The sequence below is a fragment of the Cardiocondyla obscurior genome, linkage group LG15, assembly GCF_019399895.1.
Source record: "Cardiocondyla obscurior isolate alpha-2009 linkage group LG15, Cobs3.1, whole genome shotgun sequence".
NCBI lineage: Eukaryota > Metazoa > Arthropoda > Insecta > Hymenoptera > Formicidae > Cardiocondyla > Cardiocondyla obscurior.
Genome location: NC_091878.1, coordinates 2382515 through 2405210, shown reverse-complemented (window position 1 = coordinate 2405210; position 22696 = coordinate 2382515). Strand labels below are relative to the sequence as shown.

The following is a 22696-nucleotide window of genomic DNA, read 5'->3' as shown; positions in this document are numbered from 1 at the left end:
GTAATTAGTACGACGAAGATTATTATTATTAGTTATTAATTAGTTTATTTTTAATTATTATATTATTGCCATTATTATTATCATTGATATTATTATTATTACTATTATTATTGGCGGTTCTCGCAATGTGATAATCGCAAACTGTAATTGTAACGTCATGATGATAAGTATCTATGGGTTATTAAAGTTATATCGTCGACTCGAGAAAGATAGAAAGACAGAGAGATAGATGTATGTTTCTTTTCTTTTCTGCCTTTTTTTTTTTTTAATTATTTCTACTTTCTTTCTTTTTCTTTTTCCATTTTCACACCTTGGTCGGTGGTCACGAATTTTTACTTTGCCTTCTTTCTTTTCCGCTTACCGTCGATTTCGTTTATTGTAATGAATCGCAGACGGATCATTTATTGCCTAGCACGTAGGAAGAAAACGAGGAAGAAAATAAGAAAAAAAGGATATCCCATTCTCACATTGTATAAACAAAGCCGAGGCGAAGATGGGGAGTTACGAGTATCCTCCGAGCGATTAGGTGGTTAAACTCTGTTGTTAAATGATATGTCGCGAGCGAATCGCTCGGCTAAAGATCGGCCGTCGAAGCGCAAAGTCTTTTTCAGCGTTCCATTCTCTCGTCGGCCCACCTTTGTTCTCCCTGCAATCGTCTTCTGTCTATTAATTAAATTATAAATAGTATAAACTAAACAATGATAAAAAAAAATATTTTTTTTAATAAGAGACTGATCATGTTCGATATAAATCGAAATCTGTTTCTAATTAATCATGCTAGTTCAATCACGACTCGATCAGATGCTGGACTTTTTTTCTACACAGACAGCATAAAATTCCTGAATCGCGATTTCGATGTTGAGGATGTTCGCGATTGGCAAGTGGGTCCGTTTGCCTGTTTCCTCCCGGTCTTCTCGACGGCCGCTACAATCTTTAGCTGAATCCTTCGCCGATCGTGCGACCAGTACAAGTGCGTTGCGGCACAGCTAGTATACGAGAAAAAAAAAAAAGCGCGCCCGGGGTTCGCTGTGAGCGCGCCTCCGGGCGTCCCTTTATAGGCTCTACTCTAACATTTAATAAATGAAACGATAACAAAACGAAGAAAAGGAAAAAAAAGAAAAAAAAAGAAATACAGATCGATAAAACCGGCGCGACGTGTGAGAGAGAAAGAGAGAAATAGAGAGCAAGAGAGAGCGTGTGTGTGCGCAAAAGAGAGAGATTGACGAGAAAGAAATAACGTTTAGCGTACTTTACGGAAAAAAAAAAAAAAAAAAAAAATACGCGCGGTATAAGATATTATTATATATTTATATCCTTCGTGCGCTCTTCTCTTCCTCTCCCTTATCCTACTCCTCTACCCTTCCCGGTACCCCCGATCTCTCCGTTTCTCCTTCGCCCGCCATCCCCAACGCTCTCTCTGATTTCCGTCTACGCACGACAACGGAAAGAGAGAGAGAAAAAGAGAAAAAAAAAAGAAAAAAAAAAGAGGAGGCAGAAGTAACGAGACGATCGGTCGTACACACTTGACGTACACGCTGATAACAATGCTGATTGTTAAACTGCATTTAACTATCTTTTTTCCTCCTTTTTCTTTCTTTTCCTGTTTTTTTTTTAAGTTTTTTTCTCCCTTTCTTTTTTTTTCGCCTCTCGAAATGTCATCGGTGTCACGGCGTTAACTGTCGTCGCTAAAAAAGCAACCACTCCCTCTCCGTGCTACCCTCCTTTCTCCACCCCCGTCCCAACCGTCTGCCCGACTCGACCAATTTGCCCGATGATCCCCTTTTCCCCGGTGTCGCGCCCACAGAGACGACGATATTTTTGGATTGATTTCTTTCGTGTTTTCAACAACGCGAGCGCGCCTTCTCACTTCGCCTATTACACGCCGGAAATTACACGCCGCGCGGCTACCCCGCCGCCGATTTCGTATACGCATTTTCGTGCACGATGATCTCAGAGCACAAACGTCCGTGCGCAGGAGAGACGAACGTCGACGTTGTGGCCCGAAAGACGACAGTATACCACAGAAATCATTGTATCGATTCGAAGCATTATGATAAACTTAATAAAAGGATCAAAAAAAAAAAAAATACCTAACGCACTTTACAATTATTTATCCCTCTTCCGCATTCTCCTTTACGATGCATTTCGGCAGTCACCAACGTGATCGCTGCTACGAAGACTCCGCTAATTTGCATCATTCTTTATTATAATATCAATAGTAATAGTGACAGTGAATCCTAATATTAATAATATACAGTATAGATTATCTCTATTGTTATTATCAATGTAATCCGCAATTTTCGTTTCCTCATAAATGTTATATCAACTCGAGATTCGAAAATGCGTGATCGTATATAGCAATATGTTACATCAATGACGAAGTCGCGTCGTTCCGTGAACCGGCACATACATACATTACATTACATTAGATTACATCTCGATTAATACTTCTGTTCAACTTTAACGCTAATCTTAAACTCATCTTTTCTTCTCACTTATCGTTTCGCCATGACGTCGCTGTCGCGAACTTCCTCTCAGGTGACCGCGTTAGTATTTTATATTGGCGATATCTCGCTACGAGGAAGTTTACGATAAACCAATTGTGAGAAGTAATAAAGAAACAGAAAACAGACGGTAGATTGCACGTTCTATATAGCCACTCAAATTTTCGATTCAAGTTTGATTGCACGCGAGGATTAAAAAACGGTATTATTCTACTGTAATACATTTTTTTTTTTTCAAATAAAAAAATCATCATTGATGACCTGAGTAGCTAAAGACGATGTTGATCGTCATAACTCGTCATTCACCACAAATAGAGAGGCCCTGGCAACCCTTTACATATTTTAGTGAAGGCGCGACGCGGTATGCATGTCTCGGTATTTAAAAAATAAGCGCAAATTCTATATAAATAATTCCGATGGGACATAGTTTACGAAAGCTACATTTAGAATATATACAAATCTTAGAGTTCTCACATATACATATATAATATATATATGTATATTGCAATAGTATTAACATGTAATGCATATTATAATACAATATTGTAATATATTATATTATAATATACGCATCTAAGATATACCTAATTCGTAGTCACAGATATAAAATGTATTAAATGTCATAATTTACAAAAAAGTTTATTTCTAAACCCAGGTCTTTCTAGTTGTGGTCAATGGCAAAATGCCATATTATATGCCAAAAATCTATTTGAAAGCAATTTCTCGAAAATCCCTTAATCTCGACAACATTACGAGACGCTTACTAGCAAAAGAAGTTGAGCTGGCAATAATCTCCAACGAAAGACTCTAAACTTGAATGATAACGGTATTCATATAGAATAGAACACAGAATAACAATAGATTGAGCCAAGTAAGCTTTCATTTACGAGGAATTTTTTATCGAAAAATATATATATATATTCCAGGACATTTATTTTTCGATAAAGACAATCCCACCGTATAATGAAGCTACTGAAATTTCTTTGCTATTCTTTGCTAGGATCTTCGTATTCCCTTATTAATATTCGCAACTAATTTAAATTCTTCGCGTAGACAGACACCGATGGACGCGTATCTTACAAATCTAACACGATACAAACTCCGTTACGCGTTTCACACACTGATGGCAGTTGCGTATAATTGGTGTATCAATATTATCTCGTAATATATAAGTCCGACGTCTAACAACAAGGTTCTTACCATACGCTCAATACGCTATTTCGCTCCCCCTTTCCCACCCGTCCCATGATAAAATTTTCATATTCCTAACATCTCGTATTTATCGGCACTGCGATGCTCTTTTCTTTACCGTACATATAAAATCAGACTTAGAATTACAGCACATACCGAGGCCGTGTTGTAACAAATTCTGCGATATATATATAGTTAAGCTATAATCAAGGTTACAAACTTCCCCTCTATCGTCGCACATTTACAAGACGCTCTTGAAGGCGAGGGATTATTTAACTTAGATAGTTCTTCGCTTACGGGTTACAAGTAAAAATATCAACCTTTACACCTCACTCACATAATTCAAATTCGCTCGCAAAACTTCGCGTGACATCGAATCCGGGTGCCGATGACGATTCACTTACAAACTAGATCAATATAAGTAAACAGGAATGCACTCGTGCATTTCCATCACGATGATTAACTATGGATGAGCAAAAGTATAGGTAATCATCTAATGGAAACGCGCGTTTGTAAAAACGGAAATCGGTGCGTAATTTCAAAATAAATTTGTTACACTGCATACGAAATAACACTCCGCAAAAATTGGAAAAAAAAAAAGAGTACACTTTTTGTTCAATAAACAGTGCACATTGAAAATTTCTAGTTAACGAATCTTTAAATGTGCTCAGATTTAATTATTACTCACTGCATCGCTAAAACTGTTTCCTATATCGCGTAGAAATCTTGCTCTGAATATATTTTCACATAATATATAATTTAATCCGATAAATTATAACAAACGAACAAACTCGAATAGAATCCTGAATATAAAATTCATCTAGACAACGCTAAATATGTGAAAAACGGCGTGAAGGCATCTAAAAAGAAGATTGCATTATCTTCTGTAACCTTGCGTTGCTTAAATATATGCACCCTTTCGAAAGAGACTGTGTGCACCGTGCATAATCATCTAAAAAAAAATGTACTATTGTCACATTCTCTATACAGGAATAGATATACACATTAAATACAATTATAACTTCATAATTAATCTAATTGAAATAACAAATTGTTTTCATAAGCGGTCGCAAAAAAATTATCGTGGATGATATCTGCTAGGTGGCATATTCTTCATCGACCGATCCTTCATGTCGTTCGGGTTGAACATCATTGGTCCCTAGAAATTATTCTTCATTTAAAGTACATAAAGTTGGTAAAAATTAATAAAAATTAATATCCTTTGCAAGAATATACTTGACACGAAAGCAAGCTTCCAATTTTCAAGCTTGCATAATTTTCTTTTTATTCTGAAATTATTTATATTAACTATTCATATGTAAGCAGTAAGGGAACATACATTTAATCCTTCTATCCCTCGTAAAGAATAAGCGACATTTGTAATTTACAATGCATAGATGAGATATAAATTGGAATAATTGTATATATCAGTAAAACAATAAAACTGATCGACGTGTGAACTTATTTTACAAAGACTATATCGAATATCCTTCACCAAGTTTTCCCACGATTCTACGATTAATGATTTCATGAAAGTAGCGACTGATAAATGATTGATAAGCATAAGCTAATTTTAGTAGTAGAAGTAGCATTAAAAGTTATGAACTAGAACTCTTGCTCGGCATAAACAGGAGCAAACTATTAGATCAGAGAAAAAAAGATTATACTAGCGTAATCTCCCGTACCACAGTATATTTCGTAGTAATAATTTGGAAAGTGGTCACCTTGGATATGCGGAGGAATTTAATGCCATTGGATTACCTTGTTCCGTTGAAGGAGCCGCGGATCCCTCATCGTGTAGCTCTGCACCTCTCGTGATAACGAGCTGGTTGAGCTCCAGCGAGAGAGCTATATGCCATACACAATACAATGTTGTCTCACTAACAGATATTCGCCACGTCGCTTGTGATAAGCTAGTTTTTATCTTATATGTTTACAAGTAATACCAATTTATATGTGTGACTACACGTTGCACTTATGCTCGCATACATAGCTCAACGAAATAACATTTCAATGGACTCGTTTAACAAAGCTCGAAGCTCTCTCTCGCATCACGCAACGTGAAAATCGGTATTACGGTATCCATGTTTTCGTGTACTATAGCATAACTTATTACTTTTCAGCAAAGTAGAAAGAAACACTTCATGCTTTGGTCATAATGTGAGTGCAAATGATTAATGACTTATTTTTTTTTTTTTTTTTTTAAAGAATATTGCATCACACAAGTTATCATTCACGAACACAAAGAAGGTGCCAGTTAATTTAGTTTTGTTTTATACCGTTAAATTAATGTTAATAAATATAATGTGAAAACATGCAGAGCGATATGAAATTTATCTGAGTGGCTAACATAAGATTAACGAGCTTTAATTATGAAATGTAATAAAGCGTTTCCCTTCCAAACAAGTTACACGTACGTTTCCACAAAGCGGTGGGTAAGGAGAAAGCATGTGCGTGGAACATCAAATAATTATATGTAAAATTAATAAAATGAATGTTCTTACTATCAGCAATAATTATTATTTGGCTACATCATTCTGCTTCCCCGACTGCTTGCATAAAGGAACATAAAAAGTATGGTAAGATTAAACGGAGGTACACAAAAAGAAAGATTCTGTAGCGGAGTGTGGAGAGATCTAAATTAAGTATCGCTGTCACTAAATATAATAAAGTAAGCGATAGAAAGTATATTTTAATTAATGCTATTAATAACATTGATCGTTTCGGGGGATTTTCTCATCAGTTAAAAAAAAAAAAAAAAATGGGAGGAGGACTGACACAGTGCTGGAGCAGTCTAATTAATAAATGTAAACATCTCGCGAGAAAAATTCTACGTGATCGATCTGAATAAATACGTAATTGCTATATGTCAAGATGAGTGAAAATAAGTATGATCAATTCAAGGATATCACGACACATTTGAGAAAAACAGATATGCAAAACTAGAGAAATGAATGTAAAGTGTACTGTTCGTTACAACAATTGTGGAGGGAATATACAGAAAAAGTCTGTATGAAAGTTACCGTTCAAAAAAGAACACGCCGAAACAAAGGCTAAGCTGCATACTAGAAAACTGCAGCCACAACGCAAGGGGCAACGAATGTATTGCGTAATGAAAGTTAAGGAGACACATATGTGTGAAATTGTACCATAGGTTTTGTCTTATTGTTAGTAATATATGTATATATGATTTAATATTTGTGAAACTGCGTGAATGTTCGTCGCGTGGCACTTACTGGAGTGTTATCGGTGACGTTTGCTGCTGCTGCTGCTGCTGCTGCTGCTGCTGCTGCTGTTGGTGTTGCTGTCGGAGTTAGAAAATCCACAGGAGCGTTCGGATCATTAACTGTGACAATAAAGATAAAAAAACGATAAACAAAATTGTGGGAAATAGAATAAAAAAACGGAAAACAGACGGCAGATTGCACGTTTTATACAGCCACTAAAATTTTTGACTTTAAGTAAATTACAAATACGTAGCCGTAAATTAATTTTTATTTATTCTATTTCACTATACGTTATAGATTAATTTAATTAAAAATAAGAATTCAGAAACTCGGTAGCTTACTTGAGGCAGGGATGAAGATCTGCGGGGACGAGGTAGCCATAGGTACGAGTGGAGACGTTATAGGGGTGATCGCATTAGATGTTGCAGCGACGTTACCTTTTCCGCCGGGATTCATTATGTCTACGTAATTGGCACGCATATTTCTACCCTTTGGCTGCTTGTACATATTGCTACTAGTAGACAATTTCGAAATATCCATCGTTGGTGTATCCTCGTTTTGAGCATTCGGTAAAGACGTCTGAGGGCTGCGTTCCATCGCCGGCGCGCGGAAACTTATATCAGACGTTTTTGGCGGTGGTGGTAATGTCCCGGTATTACTGTCGCCGTCTTCATCTTTATCCATCCATTTCTTGGTGACTGGATCCCATACAATCTGCAATACAAAAAAAAATGACAGTGTTGATTTCATAATTTCACCATTATTGTCTCTTCGTCGATCATTTCGTGTGTTAAAAAAAAAAAAATCTATCCAACGAATTAGAAGAATATTAGTAGCAATCTGTTAGTCGATAGTTAGCTAATAATTGCTCAACAAATCCTGGCATTATACTGGCCTGTTTATCTTCCATCTTATAAGCAATGTTGCAACCGTAAGTAGCATTTTATTACCAAACGTATCCGCGTAAGCCCTTAACGACATAAAACATAAAACCGTCCGTCGTAATTTTTTAATAAATTAAAGGGAGACAACGCAAGGGTAGATTCTTACCTTTGGATTGCTATCTTCCGGCAATATCATTTGATTTTTCGGCTTGGGTAACAATTTACTAAATAAATCACCGAAGAGCCAGGAGCCACCACTGTTACCGGGTTTCTTTTCGGCTGTTTTCTCGGTCGTTTTCTTCGTGTCTGCTGCAGATTTAGCGGCAGATCGTGGCTCAAGAGCGTCCAGTTCTTCTAATGGATCGTACTGCTTACCCGTTGACGGTCCCATAGAGATTGTCGGCTGCATGAGCTGAAATAAAATATACAATTGATCATCGCAAGCTTGTTCCGGCAAAGTTTATCACTATTTACTGTAACAATGCGAGTTCACCTATAATATTAATAGTTTTGATCGCACTCTACGTTTAAAACACTTAGAAAATATGCGATACTCACAAATGTATTACAGTAAAAAATGAAAAACTTTGCTCATTATGTTCATTTTAGGTATGATGTCGCTCTATGGTGTATTGAAAATATGATTTAAAAAATCATTGAAATCAGAATCGTATTAAAAAGTAAAAAGTAAACGAATGCGGATAAAGTACATGTGTAAAAAAGAAAAAGATTTAAAACTTAGAGAAGACGCATATTAATATTAAATTGGCAATTTAAATAACTAAAATTAAATTATTTTATTTTAATGAGTATCATATATTATTCCTAAGTTTAAAATCTTTTTTTCATTCCTTTCGACAACTATGTAGCTATATCTTTATATACATTTATAATCTGAAAAAGTTCAAGGAAATGTATTATGGCGAAACTTTATTATATGTTTAATGCCAAGTAACAATACTTGTATATACATTTAAGCAGCTTAAAATAATATTAAAATTTTATAAAATTACACAATACTGTAAGTAACATGACAGAAAGAAGGATTCTTTACATTTCTGTATGATCACAGTGTATGGCTTTTCTCTTCGTTAATATCTAAATATTTTTTCATGTAATAACGTGTAAAAATTGGACTTTTAAGATAATATAACTGAATAATCCAACATTTACTTTTTCCTTTCAGTAATTCTATTAAATATTAAATAAAAAATATATAAATGTAAAAAAAAAATTATATATTGCTACATTTAAAAAACTTTTTCTGTTGATACAGAATTACGAATACCAAAAACATCAAGTTACATCTGCTACCATTGAGCTATAGTTGCACGTTATCTCTGCATTTAATATACAGAAAACTTGACCACGGATCATACGCGCTTACATATTTTTTTAGTCACACTTTGTGGGCATATCAATATCGTAAGTTAAAGATGTACCATCCTTAGCGGAAGCATCATCGATAAGACGATTATTATTTCTAAATCTAAGAGGTAAGTCAATTGGATATGTGCCACCGAAAACTAGTGGCTTATATCTGGACGATTCGGTAATATTTTGCCCGTTACCATCATGCGACCACGCATCTACCGTGTCGCAAATGACATCTTTTCTGCGAATATGCGGTGCCACTCTCATAACTTTCTTTTCCTCGAAATTACAATACTGTTTCAAGGTTTGTGCTTCGCTATTGAAAATAGCATGGCTCTCTTTGGTTTCGGAAGATAAATCTGGCGCTAAAAGAGACTCCAGTTCCAATTTACTAAATTGGATATCTAAGTCTGTAGTTTGCGACGACGTGGATAGATTTCTCTCGTTTGGCCTACCCGACGCTATTTCCTCTTTGTTCTCGAACGAATTATTTTTAATTTTACATTTTAGAAACACCGGTGATTGCGAACATGGTGGTTTCAAAAATATTGGCTCAACGCGATTCGGTTTTTTAATGTCTTTCGGGTGTACTTTGTTGCTTGGTAAAAGTTTCGGATAACTCATGGTCAATTTAGGATATCTTCTACGTGCGTTCTGAATTTTAACATCAAGATTGCTACCGGATATATTAAAGAACGTAGGTACATTAACAGAATTATCATCAAATGTTGAAGCGGTACATGGGTTTGATTTTACAGACACATTGCGACGGCGTAACAAATTAGTACCAGTAGCATGTAGCGATCTTTGAGGATCGAAAATATTATCCGAGATAAATCCGCAATTACTTACTTCAGGTGTAGGCGTTTTATCTTCCCTTTCCGTCTGTTCGTAAGCAAGAATCAAAAAACAAGTGAAAAATGTTAATTGTAACGCTGCGAAATAATGTATGAAATTAGGAATGAAAGTAAGAAACTATTTTTGTGAAGAATCAATATTCATAAAATGATAAAGCGAAATGAAAAGTAGTGTAAGAATTCCTATCTAAAAAAAAAAAAAAAAATGTGTTAAGAATAAAATCGATTTTATTGTTGCCTTTTATCTCGAAATATTGTTACCGCTTTTCCGCGATGCCGATTTGTTCTCTTGCCTGGCTTCCCTGCCAAGCGAGTGTAAACGATAAGCTGTCAATGTTATTGCACGTAATTTTTAAAAAAATGTAGATTTTTACGAAACAAAAAAATATTCAGATTATTAAATTATTTTTGAAACTTGTTCGAACAGTTTTATAATGACGATGATTTGGGAGCACGAAAGTGATGGTTGATCACGGAATCGCGAAAAAAACGCTTCGTTTTTATGTATAAAGATATAGATTCTTGTGAGGAAAATAACGTGATTAACTTATATTAAAAGAATCTATAATAAATTAATATAACCACTTTTTAATATACCTCATTCCATTTGTCTTGCAAGTTATTTCCTTCAGCTTGATCGTTGGTAGTGTTTGGCGCGGGCTGCCAATTAGACGGCGCACTGTCATTTCTTTCATAATTATTTTGATAATACGGCTGCTGGTTCCAATAATCCTGCTGCTGCGGCTGCTGATATTGAACAGATTCGTTCACGTTTCTCATATATTGCGCGTTCGAATCGTATGTGTCTTGAATATTCGTGGGCAAAGATAATGGTTGCCAATCTGATTGCATTTCGCTCGAATTAACTTCCATCATCGATGTAGGCCCGTCATTGTAATCAGGTTGAAGAGTATTCCATTGCTGCTGTGACGATTGCGACGGTAATGATGATTGTTGTTGCGGATGTTTCATTTCATGAGTCTTTTCCTGATTCTCTGTCATGGTACAAGAACCGTATGTTTCCGCAGTCTGTTCGTTCTACAACAGAATTTTATTTAATACCCGCATCAAAGCGCAACAAAAATAAATAAAAATATATCTCGTAATTATATAACTACCTGATATTTGCCAACTATCTCCGCCAATTTAATGAGCCACGTTACATTCGCAGCATCTTCAATTGCATCTTTATAGACCGGATCATGATATTTGATTCGGTCGCCCAATACATAAACTGCTTCAATAAAAGACTTCTTGTATTTCGACGAGTCATTCGTAATATTGGTTGCTATTTGTTCGATGTACAATAAAGCTTTTTCAATTAATCCACAGTCTATCATTTTCACAGTTAGATCGAACTTGAATGTTTGAAGATCTACTAATGTGAAAGTCGGATCGCTAAGGTTACGAGCATATTCATAAATCTCTGTCAACATAACGGCTTCCATGGAGAAAAACTCGGAATATGATTTATTATGATTAGCACCGATCAACACGAGTTTAACTCCATTAATTCCGTAAGCTCCAAAATCAATTTGGGCAAGAATATAACAAAAATGTGCGGCGTGAATGTCACCTCTCGCGAATAACGTGTCTCCAAGAGTTGTTATTGATCGACGATTAATTTCTGGATTGGCTGAGGTGTTAGAAATAATCATAGCTAGGTGAGGACGCCAATCGTCCCAACGTGGATCCGCAACGCACTGTTAAAGATAAAAAAAAAATTAATTAACAGATACTGTAGCAAAGAAATGTAAATAAATTTTTTAAAAATAGAGAAATATATATTTACCGTAACAATAGCAGGCACACGACCAGAATGCAGTTGATACAAAGTCTGTAATGGATCATGCGGTGGCAAACTGTTTGCAAAACGAGTCATTACAGAAGCATGTGTACGCTTATCCAATTTACTAGCCAGAAAGAGAGCATGACCCCAAAGCCCTTCGTTCATCGCGTATTCTATTACAGATAAGTAAAAAAAGATAATTACCTAATATTATTCACAATTAAACGGTATGTTAGAAAAATAGCTACCTAATGCTTCTTGAACTCGTCCGTACAGTAACGTATCTCTGAATTCATCTGTTATCTGTTCAACAGTTTTACGCTGCTTTGTTTCAGCTTTGTCAGATAGCGTCGAAATATCTTGGGTACTTCCATCGCTGCCTGTCGCTCCAGATCGTTGCGATATTTGCGATTCTCTGCGTTCTACATCTTGAGATCTAATTTTATTCGCGTCGTAAGGATAATTATCTTTATTCCGCAGCAACAACCCAGCGATATCGACGCCGACAACGTTCTAAATGAATTAAACAATATTAATTTGTTTAAATAGATCTTTTAAACAAGTATTTTTAATAAAAAAAGAAACTTACTCCATTCTGTTGAATAAGCATAATCATTAACTCGTATAGCAAGATATATGAAGCGCGATCTATCAATTCTTCATTCACTATTGCTTTTTTAATTTTATTTTCGCAATATTCTATGATAGTCTTCTTGTGCGTCACGCCACTGCAATAGGTTATCATTATGTACATTATTTTTATATTATATTGAATTTTTATACAATTTTACTCACTTTATTAAAGGTCCAGGATATAATCGTAAATCGCGTGTAACAGGATCATGTGAGAGTAAATTGTCTACGCGGAAAATATCCACTTTAGCTCTTTCGCCGTCAGCTGGATAGCTCGGCTGTACGTGTATCAAAGACCCAATGGAAAAGCCCCCTGAATAAATTTTTAATTAAATGTAGTAATATTAAATATTAATAATACATATATATTACAAAATTGATTGTGGATTGTACCATATGCATGAGACGTCGAAAATTTAGTCGGTGTCATTCGAGAAGTAATTATTGAATCTTCTAATAGCGACATATCACCCAGAGTTCGTTTGTCACCAGTAGTTCTGAAATAAATGCATTATTCTATCTTTTAAGACCTTTAAAAAATTCATAAAAATTAACTATATATATTATCATAATTAAAATGCACATATAATTATATACAAAATAAGCACGTTCTACTTCAACTTTACACTGAGTGTAGTATAATAAAATAAATGTATTTTTCTGTGTATTTAAAGTAAATTATAATTAATCGTAAAAATATACACATAAATTGTCACAAAAATTCTACATGTATATTTAGCAAATTATGCGATGTGATAGTTTTAAAATACTAGCAAGGCGTAAACTTAAAAATTTCAAACCGGCTGAGCAAACTCCCGGTCTCACCTATTAAAATAACGACAAGCCGTACTGCGTTGCCGCAGATTTCCGGCCCATCCAGAATATCCGAAATGTGGAACATAAAATGCCTTGTTGGGTGAGAGAAAACATGCACTTGGGATTGGAAAAAATCTGACATGCAATGAATGTTATAAAATTCGTATAAAGATAAGAAATAATAATTTCTTAATTCTTTTTAAATTCTTTAAATAAAAATTTAACATACCTATCGTCACAGGAACTACGGCCGGAATGAACGCTGGCTCTATCCTCTGGATAATTACCGGCTCCTCTTGCAATATGCTGCTGCTGCTGCTGCTGTTGTTGTTGTTGTTGTTGGCCGGTATAATATTTGTGATACCACTCAGTGTAGGCGGCAGGATTCGTCCGACGTAGATTTTCAAGATATGCATAATAATTTTTGCCATAATGAGCATAATCATATTCATATCCACTATATCCTGTATTTATAATTAAATATGTGTTTAGTAACTTTCATAAAAATTGCTTTTTGTATTTTTCGTAATATATAATATGCATTTTGTCTTGCAACATGTACCATTATATGAATAATAAGGATCTCTTGTACGCATATAGTATTCACGGTCTCTATCATTATAAGAAGATCTGCTTGAAGGCCTAGAACTGAAAAAATTTATAAATTAATGTATAAAATAATAAAGATAAAATTAAGATAAAATTTTTTAACAGTAAAGAATTTAAATATTATTATACCTTCTTCCATAAGGATCGTCGCAATAATCTCTTCTATATAGATCTCTAATATCGTAATCATCGTATCTTCGAGGTCGTCTATCGTCCCTTCTTCTGTCACGATCCAGGTACTCTCTGTCCCTTGGATCCCGAGAATACCGTGCGTCGTAATCTCTTGAATCTCTGTCTCGGCGACGTGAATCGTCATTTCTGTCTCTCCTGCGATCATCTAATCTTCTCCTGCTATCTCTTTCCTCCACATCTTCTTTTCCTCTGACTCTCCTATCTATATCGTCTCTACCGTGTCGATCGAGGTCGTCGCGACTATGATGCTTACGTTCGTCGTCTCGATACGGAACATCTCGTCGCTCAAAATCGTCACGAGAATTATATTGACGATCGTTGACGCCTATAAGTCGCCGTTCGTAATAATAATTGTCATCGTACTCACGTTCACGATCGAAATGTGCATTTTTCCGTAGAATTTCGTATTCGTATCGTCGGCGACTATCGGGACTGGTTTCTCGTCGTCTCTCTCTGCTCTCGTCCCGGCTGTTGCGAGACCCCTCGTCTTCCTCGTCCTCGTAAGAATCCCGGCGATTTGACGAAATGCCTTGACTTTCGCTCTCCAGAGACGCGCCTACTGCTTCTTCGCGTTTATTTCGTGTTTCATTCGCTTGATCCTGCATCGCGGTCACCGCCGGGGAAATCTCCGGAGGAGATCCAGTAACAACTCTACCACCTGTTGCTCTGTCGTCCGGTAACTGCGTCATGTCGCTGGAGGATGCTCCGCCTGGTATCTGCCTGAGTTCCGCGTCCGTTTGCTGCACAACTTCGTCGGCTTCGTTGCCTCTGCCGAGCACTTCGCGGGTCTCGCTAAGCTCTAACATTATCTGCGACTGAGCCTGATACCTCTCTTCACCCGACGGATCATTTCTCGATTGCTGCGGCGGAAGAGAACGTTCTCTACCCGAAGGATCGTTTCTCCGCTCTAACGTATCCGAATCGCTTCGTAACAGCAGAGGAATATTTCTCTCTTGACCTGGAAGAACATCGCGGCGCTCTACTCTGTCGGATACGTTTCTGACTTGCACACTTTGCTCTTGCCCCGACGGATCGTTTCTCCTAGGATCAGGCAGACGTTGCCCAGTCTGTATATTATGCTCCTGGCCTGTAGGATCGTTCCTCCTCGGATCTATAGTGCTCGATTGTCCTGGAACTTCACGCAAAAAGGGAATATCGTTAGGCACTTCATCGTTTTCGTCGTCCTGGCTCGGTGGCGTTGATTCGTGTTCTTGATGCGAGTCCGTCAACTCGCCAGTCTCCAGAAATGTATTTCTATCATTTGAAGCGAATTCATAATTATCCGGCATCTGTTCCGCCAGAGGTGGATGAAGTCGTGCCTGCTGCTGTTGCTGCATCGACAGTACCTCGACGTTGTTAACTTCTTCTCTAAAGTCGCGGATGCTTGTCGCGTCTTTAGGATTCGCATTCGGCTTTGGATCGTTGTCTAATGTTTCTTTATTTATGGAATCCCGCGAACCGTAGATATCGCGCTCTTTCAACGCCGTAGGTGCAACTACCTCGACATTTATAAAATCGGACGTTTGTTGAATGTTCTCGTAATTCTCTACGTTCTGCTCGGGAGCGTTCCACTGTTTAGAAGGTGGACACGGGTTATCTTTTGCATACCACGCATTGTCCAACGTATTTTGATTGTACCACTGATCGTATCCGCTTTGCGAGACACTGTCCGTTATCTTACCAGCACCTTGATATGTACTCGGTATTAGATGCTCTTGACTAACAACTGGCTGACTGTCGAGAGAATGAGAATTTTCTTTTCCGCTTGGCACATAATCCGAAGGCAACACAGGCATATTATCGGGAACAGAATTACCTCGGACATTCACGATATTAAAGTCAGCAGGATGTTGAAGTTTCACTTCTGTGGAGCTCGAATGCACTTCTAATTCATTTAAGGGATCCATATGTTTTCCCAACTTGCTTCCAAGATTAAGTTGACCAAAATTGCTAGTTAATTCTTCTGTAGGAGCAAAAGAACGATCGTCCTTCTCACTAATAAGAACGGTTTTTGAAGAATCACTCTTCGGCGTGTCGTCACTTGGTACGTTTAAATTATGATGTTCTCCGATCGGTGACTTAACATCGCTCGATTTTGCATAATTGATTGACTCGTGAGGCGGTACGATACTCGCGACAGAAGCTACTGTTAACTTTTCGTTTTCCTGTTCATTGTTGTTGGGCGTATGTACAATATTTTCTATGGTAGTAGGTACAGTTGTAGACGTTGGAACGAGATTAAATGACGCCATGTGCATTTGTTGCCACTCGTTCGCTGCGTATCTAGTGCTATTATTATTCTGTGGCACGTTCTCTGTAAACGAATTATCTGCACTCGGTAGTTGTGACCATTGCATTGAATGTGTAGATTCGCTTTGCACGTTAGGCTGTCTCCAAACGTGCGAGGCACTAATATTGCCCGGTTGAGGCCAAGAGGCAAATGTGTCATCTGCATTACTCGTTTGTACTAAATGTGACGATTGATGTTGGAAATCGTGATTTTGTTTGTGCCACTGATTCGATACATTAGACTTATTACTCGCTTCGTTAGTACTTTGCTGCCCACTGACAGCCCAGTTCATGGAATGTTCCTTATTGACGTCGACAGGCGCATTATACATTTGCGATGATGGAGCGCACTGACTACTCGTATTGTCAACTATTGATTGCTGCAATTCCTGTGGGATGTTTTGATCCTGCCGTTGATTTCCCACGTCAGTGTGATTCTGTAAATTACGTTGTAACGACAAATTCGTTGTGTCATCCTGGTTCCAGTTATAATTATTATGTGGTGCCATCGGTGGTGAATGCACTGGCGCCGGATGCATCGGCGGTGATGGATCCTTTTGCTGAGGAGGAAGTCTCTGCTGAGTATAAGCTGCATTTTGTGACTGATGTTCATTCGGCCACGAAGCGTGGTCATAACCGGATTTTGCATTCTGTCGTGGCGGCAACGCATATTGCTGATTTTGATTGTAATTCGAATACGGTACAGAAGAATCCGTGTACATTGGTCCAGTCTGACGTGCGGTTTCTGATCTGGGAGTATTTCTACCCGACACGGAGTTCTGATTAAGTACATCAGACATGCTACCATTCACATTCTTGTAATAATGATTTTGTACGGGACCGGATATCAGCTGCCCTTGATTTTGATATGGAGGTATGTAATGCTGCTGCTGCTGTGGTGGTGGTAACGATGATGGTTGTGCATGTTGTTGCTGCTGCTGTGGTGGTGGTGGTAACGATGGTGGTTGCTGCTGATGCTGAGAATCAGACTGTTGATCCAAATTCCAATCCCAGGGATCTTTCCATGTATCACTGACATGTTTTGATTGGTTTGTAAGAGACTGCTGGGTAGTATCATTCAATGGAACATCTGACTGAGGCCTTGACATGGGCATCCACATGTTCTGATTGTGCATTCCATATGCAGCCGAATGATCTACTCGAGATTTGGTAGGTCTAGCTCGATAAGGATTCTAAAATTAAAATTAATATTTAAAATATACGTTCCATTCTATAATTCATAACATACAGCGATCTGATTAATGTACTTACATTCATGCTGCCTGCAGAACAGTACACCCCGATTCACAGCAATTTTTTTTTATCTGTAAACAATAAAAACCTAAACACAATCCTGAATAGAACGTTAAAAAAACGCGAAGTAATTGCAAAAAATGGACTAAACATTCTTACATAATTTCGTCGACGTGCATATGTCATATTTAAACAGATGGCAAACAAAGATTAATTTTTCACGTCGATACTAACGGGCAAAAGAAAACGAGATTCTGTGCCGAACGGCGCCTTAAAGTCGGCGAAATTCCGCTTTGTGGAACTTAAAAAAACGTCTCGTCATTGCGACGATGACAGCCGCAATGTACACGAATATAAGTTGCAAATGGGTCGTTAATTACGAGGTCTTCGTGGCGCCGGAAGATCGTCAAAGGTCCCGGTGTGTCCTCGCTCTCCTTTCTCTCCTACCCCAAGGTAGGCATGAAAGTGATTGCGCGCGATAACGTTTCCTCTTAGCAAGCGGGAAGGCCGTGACGAGGAGGCTCCGTGTCGGCCGAGGAGTCGCCACGCCGACGGTGCGGAGCCGCGCGCGGTTTCCCGCAGTTATGTAACGGCAGACGTGGCAGGGTGGCCGTCTGGAAAACGCGGCGGGATTGCGAGGTCCAGGTGACCAGCTGTGAGAAGTCGACGACGCGCGCGAGGGGGGAGAGAAGAGTATGTGCAAAACTTCGGCTTACCTTAAAGCTATCGTCGCTCGCGCTGCCGTCTTCGTGTGTCCGAAATGCGCATTATTGGCCGTCGCTAGGCTAGCACTTTCACCGCGGATTCCTCTTCACGGCGAGCGAACGTCGTCCCCCTCGGTCCTCGTCGTCGACGTCGATGGCCGCGCGCGGACACGATCTCACGAGTACACGGACATTGCGACGTAAGCGGCGAGGGCGATAAAGAGCGAGAAAGATAGGAGTAACAGTTCTGTCGACCGAGCACGTCACGATCCTTTCTCTTCTCCCTCCCGCTCCCCGGTAGCGACTTTCCACGCGAGCGGAACCGCGACGGACGTCAAAAGCCGTCGGGGCCGGAAGCTGAGCGCGCCACCCGCGAGATGGCATTTAAATGTAACCCGCTACGAGCCGCCACCGTCTAAATGAGATGTTCATGTCGTTGTGCTATCTTTACTACGTTTATGATCAAGAGTAAGCGCCGCAGCGGCCACATCGGCTATGTCGCATTGTACCGATCTACCAATTTGCGGACTGGAGCCGTAAAAAAGTAGAAAACGCAGATAACGGAGCGAGTTTAATGATGCCTTTAACAAAGCAAGGAACTATTTTTATACGTATATTTTCATATTTCATAGAGTCGTTTTATTGTTGTGTAAAGTAATTTTAAGTAACAGTAAAGAGAGATACGTGCGATTTGGTTAAAATTAGAAATCTTAACCTAAGATTAAGTTAACTTGTATACACACGTAAATTTAGTCATAGTGTTAATTTTTTCACTTTTTAATGAAATTAGCTTGCTACCTGCTCCCACTCAAGTGGTATGGGACAAAGAGGATGAAGCGCGCGAACAAAAACTACGCCAAAGGCCAGTTTCAGCACTGGTCAAAGCTGTTGTCACTGCACCACCTTATGGACAACGACGAGGATGGGTGCCACGCAATCCAGAAGTAAGAATTGCCAAAGATTTTCACATAATTCAATTCTTTGTACAAGATTTTACAAATACTATGTTTGCAATATATGTTTATATAATACATTGAAATATAAGTTGTTATATATTGCACATAGGACTTTGGAGATGGAGGAGCCTTTCCCGAAATTCATGTTGCACAGTACCCACTTGCAATGGGGATGAAAGACAAGGAATCAACAAGTAATGCCTTGGCAATACAACTTGATGCTCAAGGAAAAGTAAAATATGATCTCATAGCAAGACAGGGTCATGGCAAAGACAAAGTAGGGATTAATCTTATCTCAAGTGCATTTTGAACTATACTAGAATTTATGATATATATTTATTAATTTTTTAATAGATTGTATATAGCAAATTGAGTGATTTGCTGCCATCAGAAATTACAAATGAGGAAGATCCTACTTTACAACGACCTCTCTCAGATGAAATTGATGAACTCACAGATAAAACAAAGAAAGCATTGGAAAAGATTACAAGATCAAAGATTGCAGCAGCTATGCCTGTCAGATGTGCAGAGAAACAAGCTCCTGCTCAATATATACGTTATACTCCATCACAGCAAGGATCATCATTTAATTCAGGTGCAAAACAGAGAGTTATCAGAATGGTTGAGGCACAAGTGGATCCTTTGGAACCACCGAAATTTAAGTAAGTAACGTATAAACAATGACCAAAGCCACAAAAATTAATGTAGACCAGATTTAATAGCCAGATGTATTAATATACAAACTTGCTATTGTAGAATTAATAAGAAAATTCCAAGAGGACCTCCCTCTCCTCCAGCACCTGTTATGCATTCGCCTACGAGAAAAGTGACAGTGAAGGAACAAAAAGAATGGAAAATTCCACCATGTATTAGTAATTGGAAAAATGCGAAGGTACCTGCAAACATTTATTTTGTACTAAACAACACCGGGTCTTGCTAAGAAAAATACTAAAATGTTATTTGATTCTATCTAGGATTAAAAAAGATGTGTTTTATTTTAGGGTTACACGATCCCATTAGACAAACGGCTTGCTGCTGATGGTCGAGGCTTACAACAAGTTCACATCAACGAGAATTTTGCTAAGCTAGCTGAAGCTCTTTATATCGCTGACAGAAAAGCCCGACAAGCTGTCGAAATGCGTGCGCAGTTGGAAAAGAAATTGGCCCAAAAGGAAAAAGAGAAAAAGGAAGATCATTTAAGACAACTCGCGCAAAAGGCCCGAGAAGAACGTGCCGGCTTGAAATCAGCTGCATCGTTAGGTTTGTATAATTATCGTTGTCAGTAAACATAAAATATATAATGATAATAAAAAAAAGCAAATACTGACTGCATTTATGTGGTAGAATCGAGTCGAGGAAGAAAAAAACAGAAACACGCGTCAATTTTCTAAAAAAAAGCCATTCGAACTTAAATCGAACTCCAGCCGGTCTGCCGTGAAACGGATTAAAACAAGAAAAACCCCGATCGCTTATTTCTAACTTCCTTGGCTTAATTTCAAACATAAATATTTAAAAGATAATTAATATGCTTCTAATAAAAAATATGCTTCTATTTTTTTAACAGATAAGACTGAAGAATCACGCGAAAGAGATCAACTCAGACAAGAGCGACATAAGGATCGCGCTCGCGAACGTAATTTGGCTCGTGCCGCGCCTGACAAACGTTCTCGTTTACAACGCGAACGCGAGCGTGACATTAGCGAGCAAATTGCTCTTGGCTTACCCGCAAAGAGCCTTCCTAGTACAGGAGAGGCGCAGTTTGATCAACGTCTCTTCAATACTAGCAAAGGAATGGACAGCGGTTACGGACACGACGACGAGTATAACGTCTATGACAAACCGTGGAAAGATAGCAATTCTATCGCTTCGCACATCTATCGCCCCAGCAAGAATATTGATAAAGATACGTACGGTGATGATTTGGAGAAATTAGTTAAGACGAACAGGTAAAAATATTTCTTGTTCACAATAATTGATTTTTTAATTTAAAGTTATTATATAAAGTTTAATTTAAACTATTGTTTATTTTTTTTATTGCAGATTTGTTCCCGATAAAGAATTTAGCGGAGTCGATAGATCAGCCCCGCGATCGGGACCGGTGCAGTTTGAGAAAGACGAAGAAGATCCTTTCGGTTTGGATCAATTCTTGAAACAGGCTAAGCGAGCCAGCAGCTCCACTACAACTACGACAAAGCGCAAAGATGAACGCGACCAACGTAGAGACGATCGTGATAAACGTAGGAAGCATTAAGAAGTTTAATGCTTTCATATATTACGTAAGGTATCTTTCAAAATTTGTTATGACGAGAATAAATACAGTATACGAATCATGATTAATAAAACGTTCGGATATTGCTATGTCATTGTACACTTCTTTTTAATAAAACAAAATTTCTTGAAAAATATGATAGCATAATGCGGATGAAAAGCTTATATTCACAATTTTCCATTCTGTTTTTATTACTTGTTCAAGGAAAAAGCAAACGCGTTTTGCGTTTTAATAAAAAGAAGTTTCAACGAACTTAATACTAAATTATAAGAAAGATTTATGATGTCGCTTTATAAATTGAAATTATTACTTTCCTTATTTTTATTTATCTTAAATTTTGACACAAAATAATACTGTTCCATATTTATTATCATTAATCATTTATTCTTGCTATAATATTGAATAAACTTAAAAAATCTCGCATAATAAACGTAATTACGTAAAAATGTAGATACCTGCTTCGAGACAGTTTTTTAATCTTAACAACAGAAATAATAATAATAATAAATATATATAAATCGCAATGAAAAAAATATAGCTATAAATTTTTATTTGCAGTATCTAAAGAGCTCTATACTGTAAGTAGAAGGATGGAAACGATCCAGTCACGCCAAGATTTGGTTAAACCGCCTTTGATACACTATAAAATCTTCGCGCAATGAACATATTCCGAGTGCCACGACATCAAGAAACAGTGTATTATTTCGATCGATTCGTAATCCCCGTGCCCTCGTGCCAAATTTGACATTGGTTACCCGCGACGATGAGTCGCTGTCTTAGAAATCGAATAAAAAGCATGCCGAAGGTTTCTGTGCGACCGCAAAAGCTAGAAACAAACAAATCCATCGCGCATTTGCGCCAGCCTTGGAATGTCGATCAAAGACTGTTGGACGTTTGCCGGTTTCAGGAATTTTCACGGTTTGGCCGTTCGCCAATCGGTAGCATGAGCACGCCGGCGTTCTGGTTCCAAGCTGTTAACTTACCATATTCGAAAGCGACCACTTTAGACCGCTGTTTGCGAGACGGACGTGCATTGAGAAAAATGCGTGGTTGACTAAAACCGATTTTGTCTACTGCGCCACTGTATCGAACAGGCACCGGCGGCAAATTATTATATAAAAAAATTTATTAAATAAAATAAAATTAAA

General features: G+C 37.9%; 3 protein-coding genes across 9 annotated transcripts in view; 2 read left to right on the top strand and 1 right to left on the bottom strand.

Annotated features, from left to right (window-relative positions):
• Positions 1-1324: 1324 nt before the first annotated feature.
• Positions 1325-18618, bottom strand: Sec16 (Secretory 16). 7 transcript variants are annotated; one of them, XM_070666667.1, is made up of 18 exons: positions 18336-18618; positions 17638-17690; positions 14014-17558; positions 13838-13923; positions 13505-13739; positions 12853-12956; positions 12622-12772; positions 12416-12554; positions 12075-12339; positions 11830-11999; positions 11156-11740; positions 10635-11075; positions 10033-10065; positions 7973-8218; positions 7264-7636; positions 6932-7041; positions 5457-5543; positions 1325-4854 (listed from the first exon to the last, which is right to left on the bottom strand). In XM_070666667.1, exons 2-18 carry the CDS (start codon positions 17641-17643, stop codon positions 4774-4776), a joined length of 6657 nt encoding a protein of 2218 aa, XP_070522768.1. In that variant the 5' UTR covers positions 17644-17690; positions 18336-18618; the 3' UTR covers positions 1325-4773. The 7 variants fall into 7 exon arrangements, 6 of the variants coding, with proteins under 6 accessions (XP_070522768.1, XP_070522771.1, XP_070522769.1 ...); XM_070666670.1 differs by lacking the exon at positions 18336-18618 and adding an exon at positions 18000-18174; XM_070666668.1 differs by lacking the exon at positions 18336-18618 and adding an exon at positions 17779-17979.
• Positions 18619-18743: 125 nt separating this feature from the next.
• On the top strand, positions 18744-21530 carry Bx42 (Puff-specific protein Bx42). The gene is made up of 8 exons (XM_070666681.1): positions 18744-18914; positions 19114-19267; positions 19389-19556; positions 19634-19941; positions 20036-20171; positions 20281-20539; positions 20844-21225; positions 21320-21530. Exons 1-8 carry the CDS (start codon positions 18898-18900, stop codon positions 21528-21530), a joined length of 1635 nt encoding a protein of 544 aa, XP_070522782.1. The 5' UTR covers positions 18744-18897.
• The window catches only part of Ptp36e (protein tyrosine phosphatase 36E), a 62040-nt gene continuing 60813 nt past the window's right edge, over positions 21470-22696 (top strand). Inside the window, exon 1 of the mRNA XM_070666679.1 lies at positions 21470-21555. Coding sequence (XP_070522780.1) covers positions 21481-21555 — 75 coding nt within the window. The 5' untranslated portion in view covers positions 21470-21480. The remainder of the gene's footprint in view (positions 21556-22696) is intronic.

Bases quoted from the DNA above. Each gene is read 5' to 3' on its own strand.
- Bx42 (XM_070666681.1), top strand. The intron at 19,268-19,388 runs GTAAGAATTGCC...TATTGCACATAG, and splicing joins GGGTGCCACGCAATCCAGAA to GACTTTGGAGATGGAGGAGC. The intron at 21,226-21,319 runs GTAAAAATATTT...TTTTTATTGCAG, and splicing joins AAATTAGTTAAGACGAACAG to ATTTGTTCCCGATAAAGAAT.
- Sec16 (XM_070666667.1), bottom strand. The intron at 13,924-14,013 runs GTATAATAATAT...AAATTTTTTCAG, and splicing joins GACGATCCTTATGGAAGAAG to TTCTAGGCCTTCAAGCAGAT. The intron at 11,076-11,155 runs GTAGTTATATAA...ATTCTGTTGTAG, and splicing joins AGATAGTTGGCAAATATCAG to AACGAACAGACTGCGGAAAC.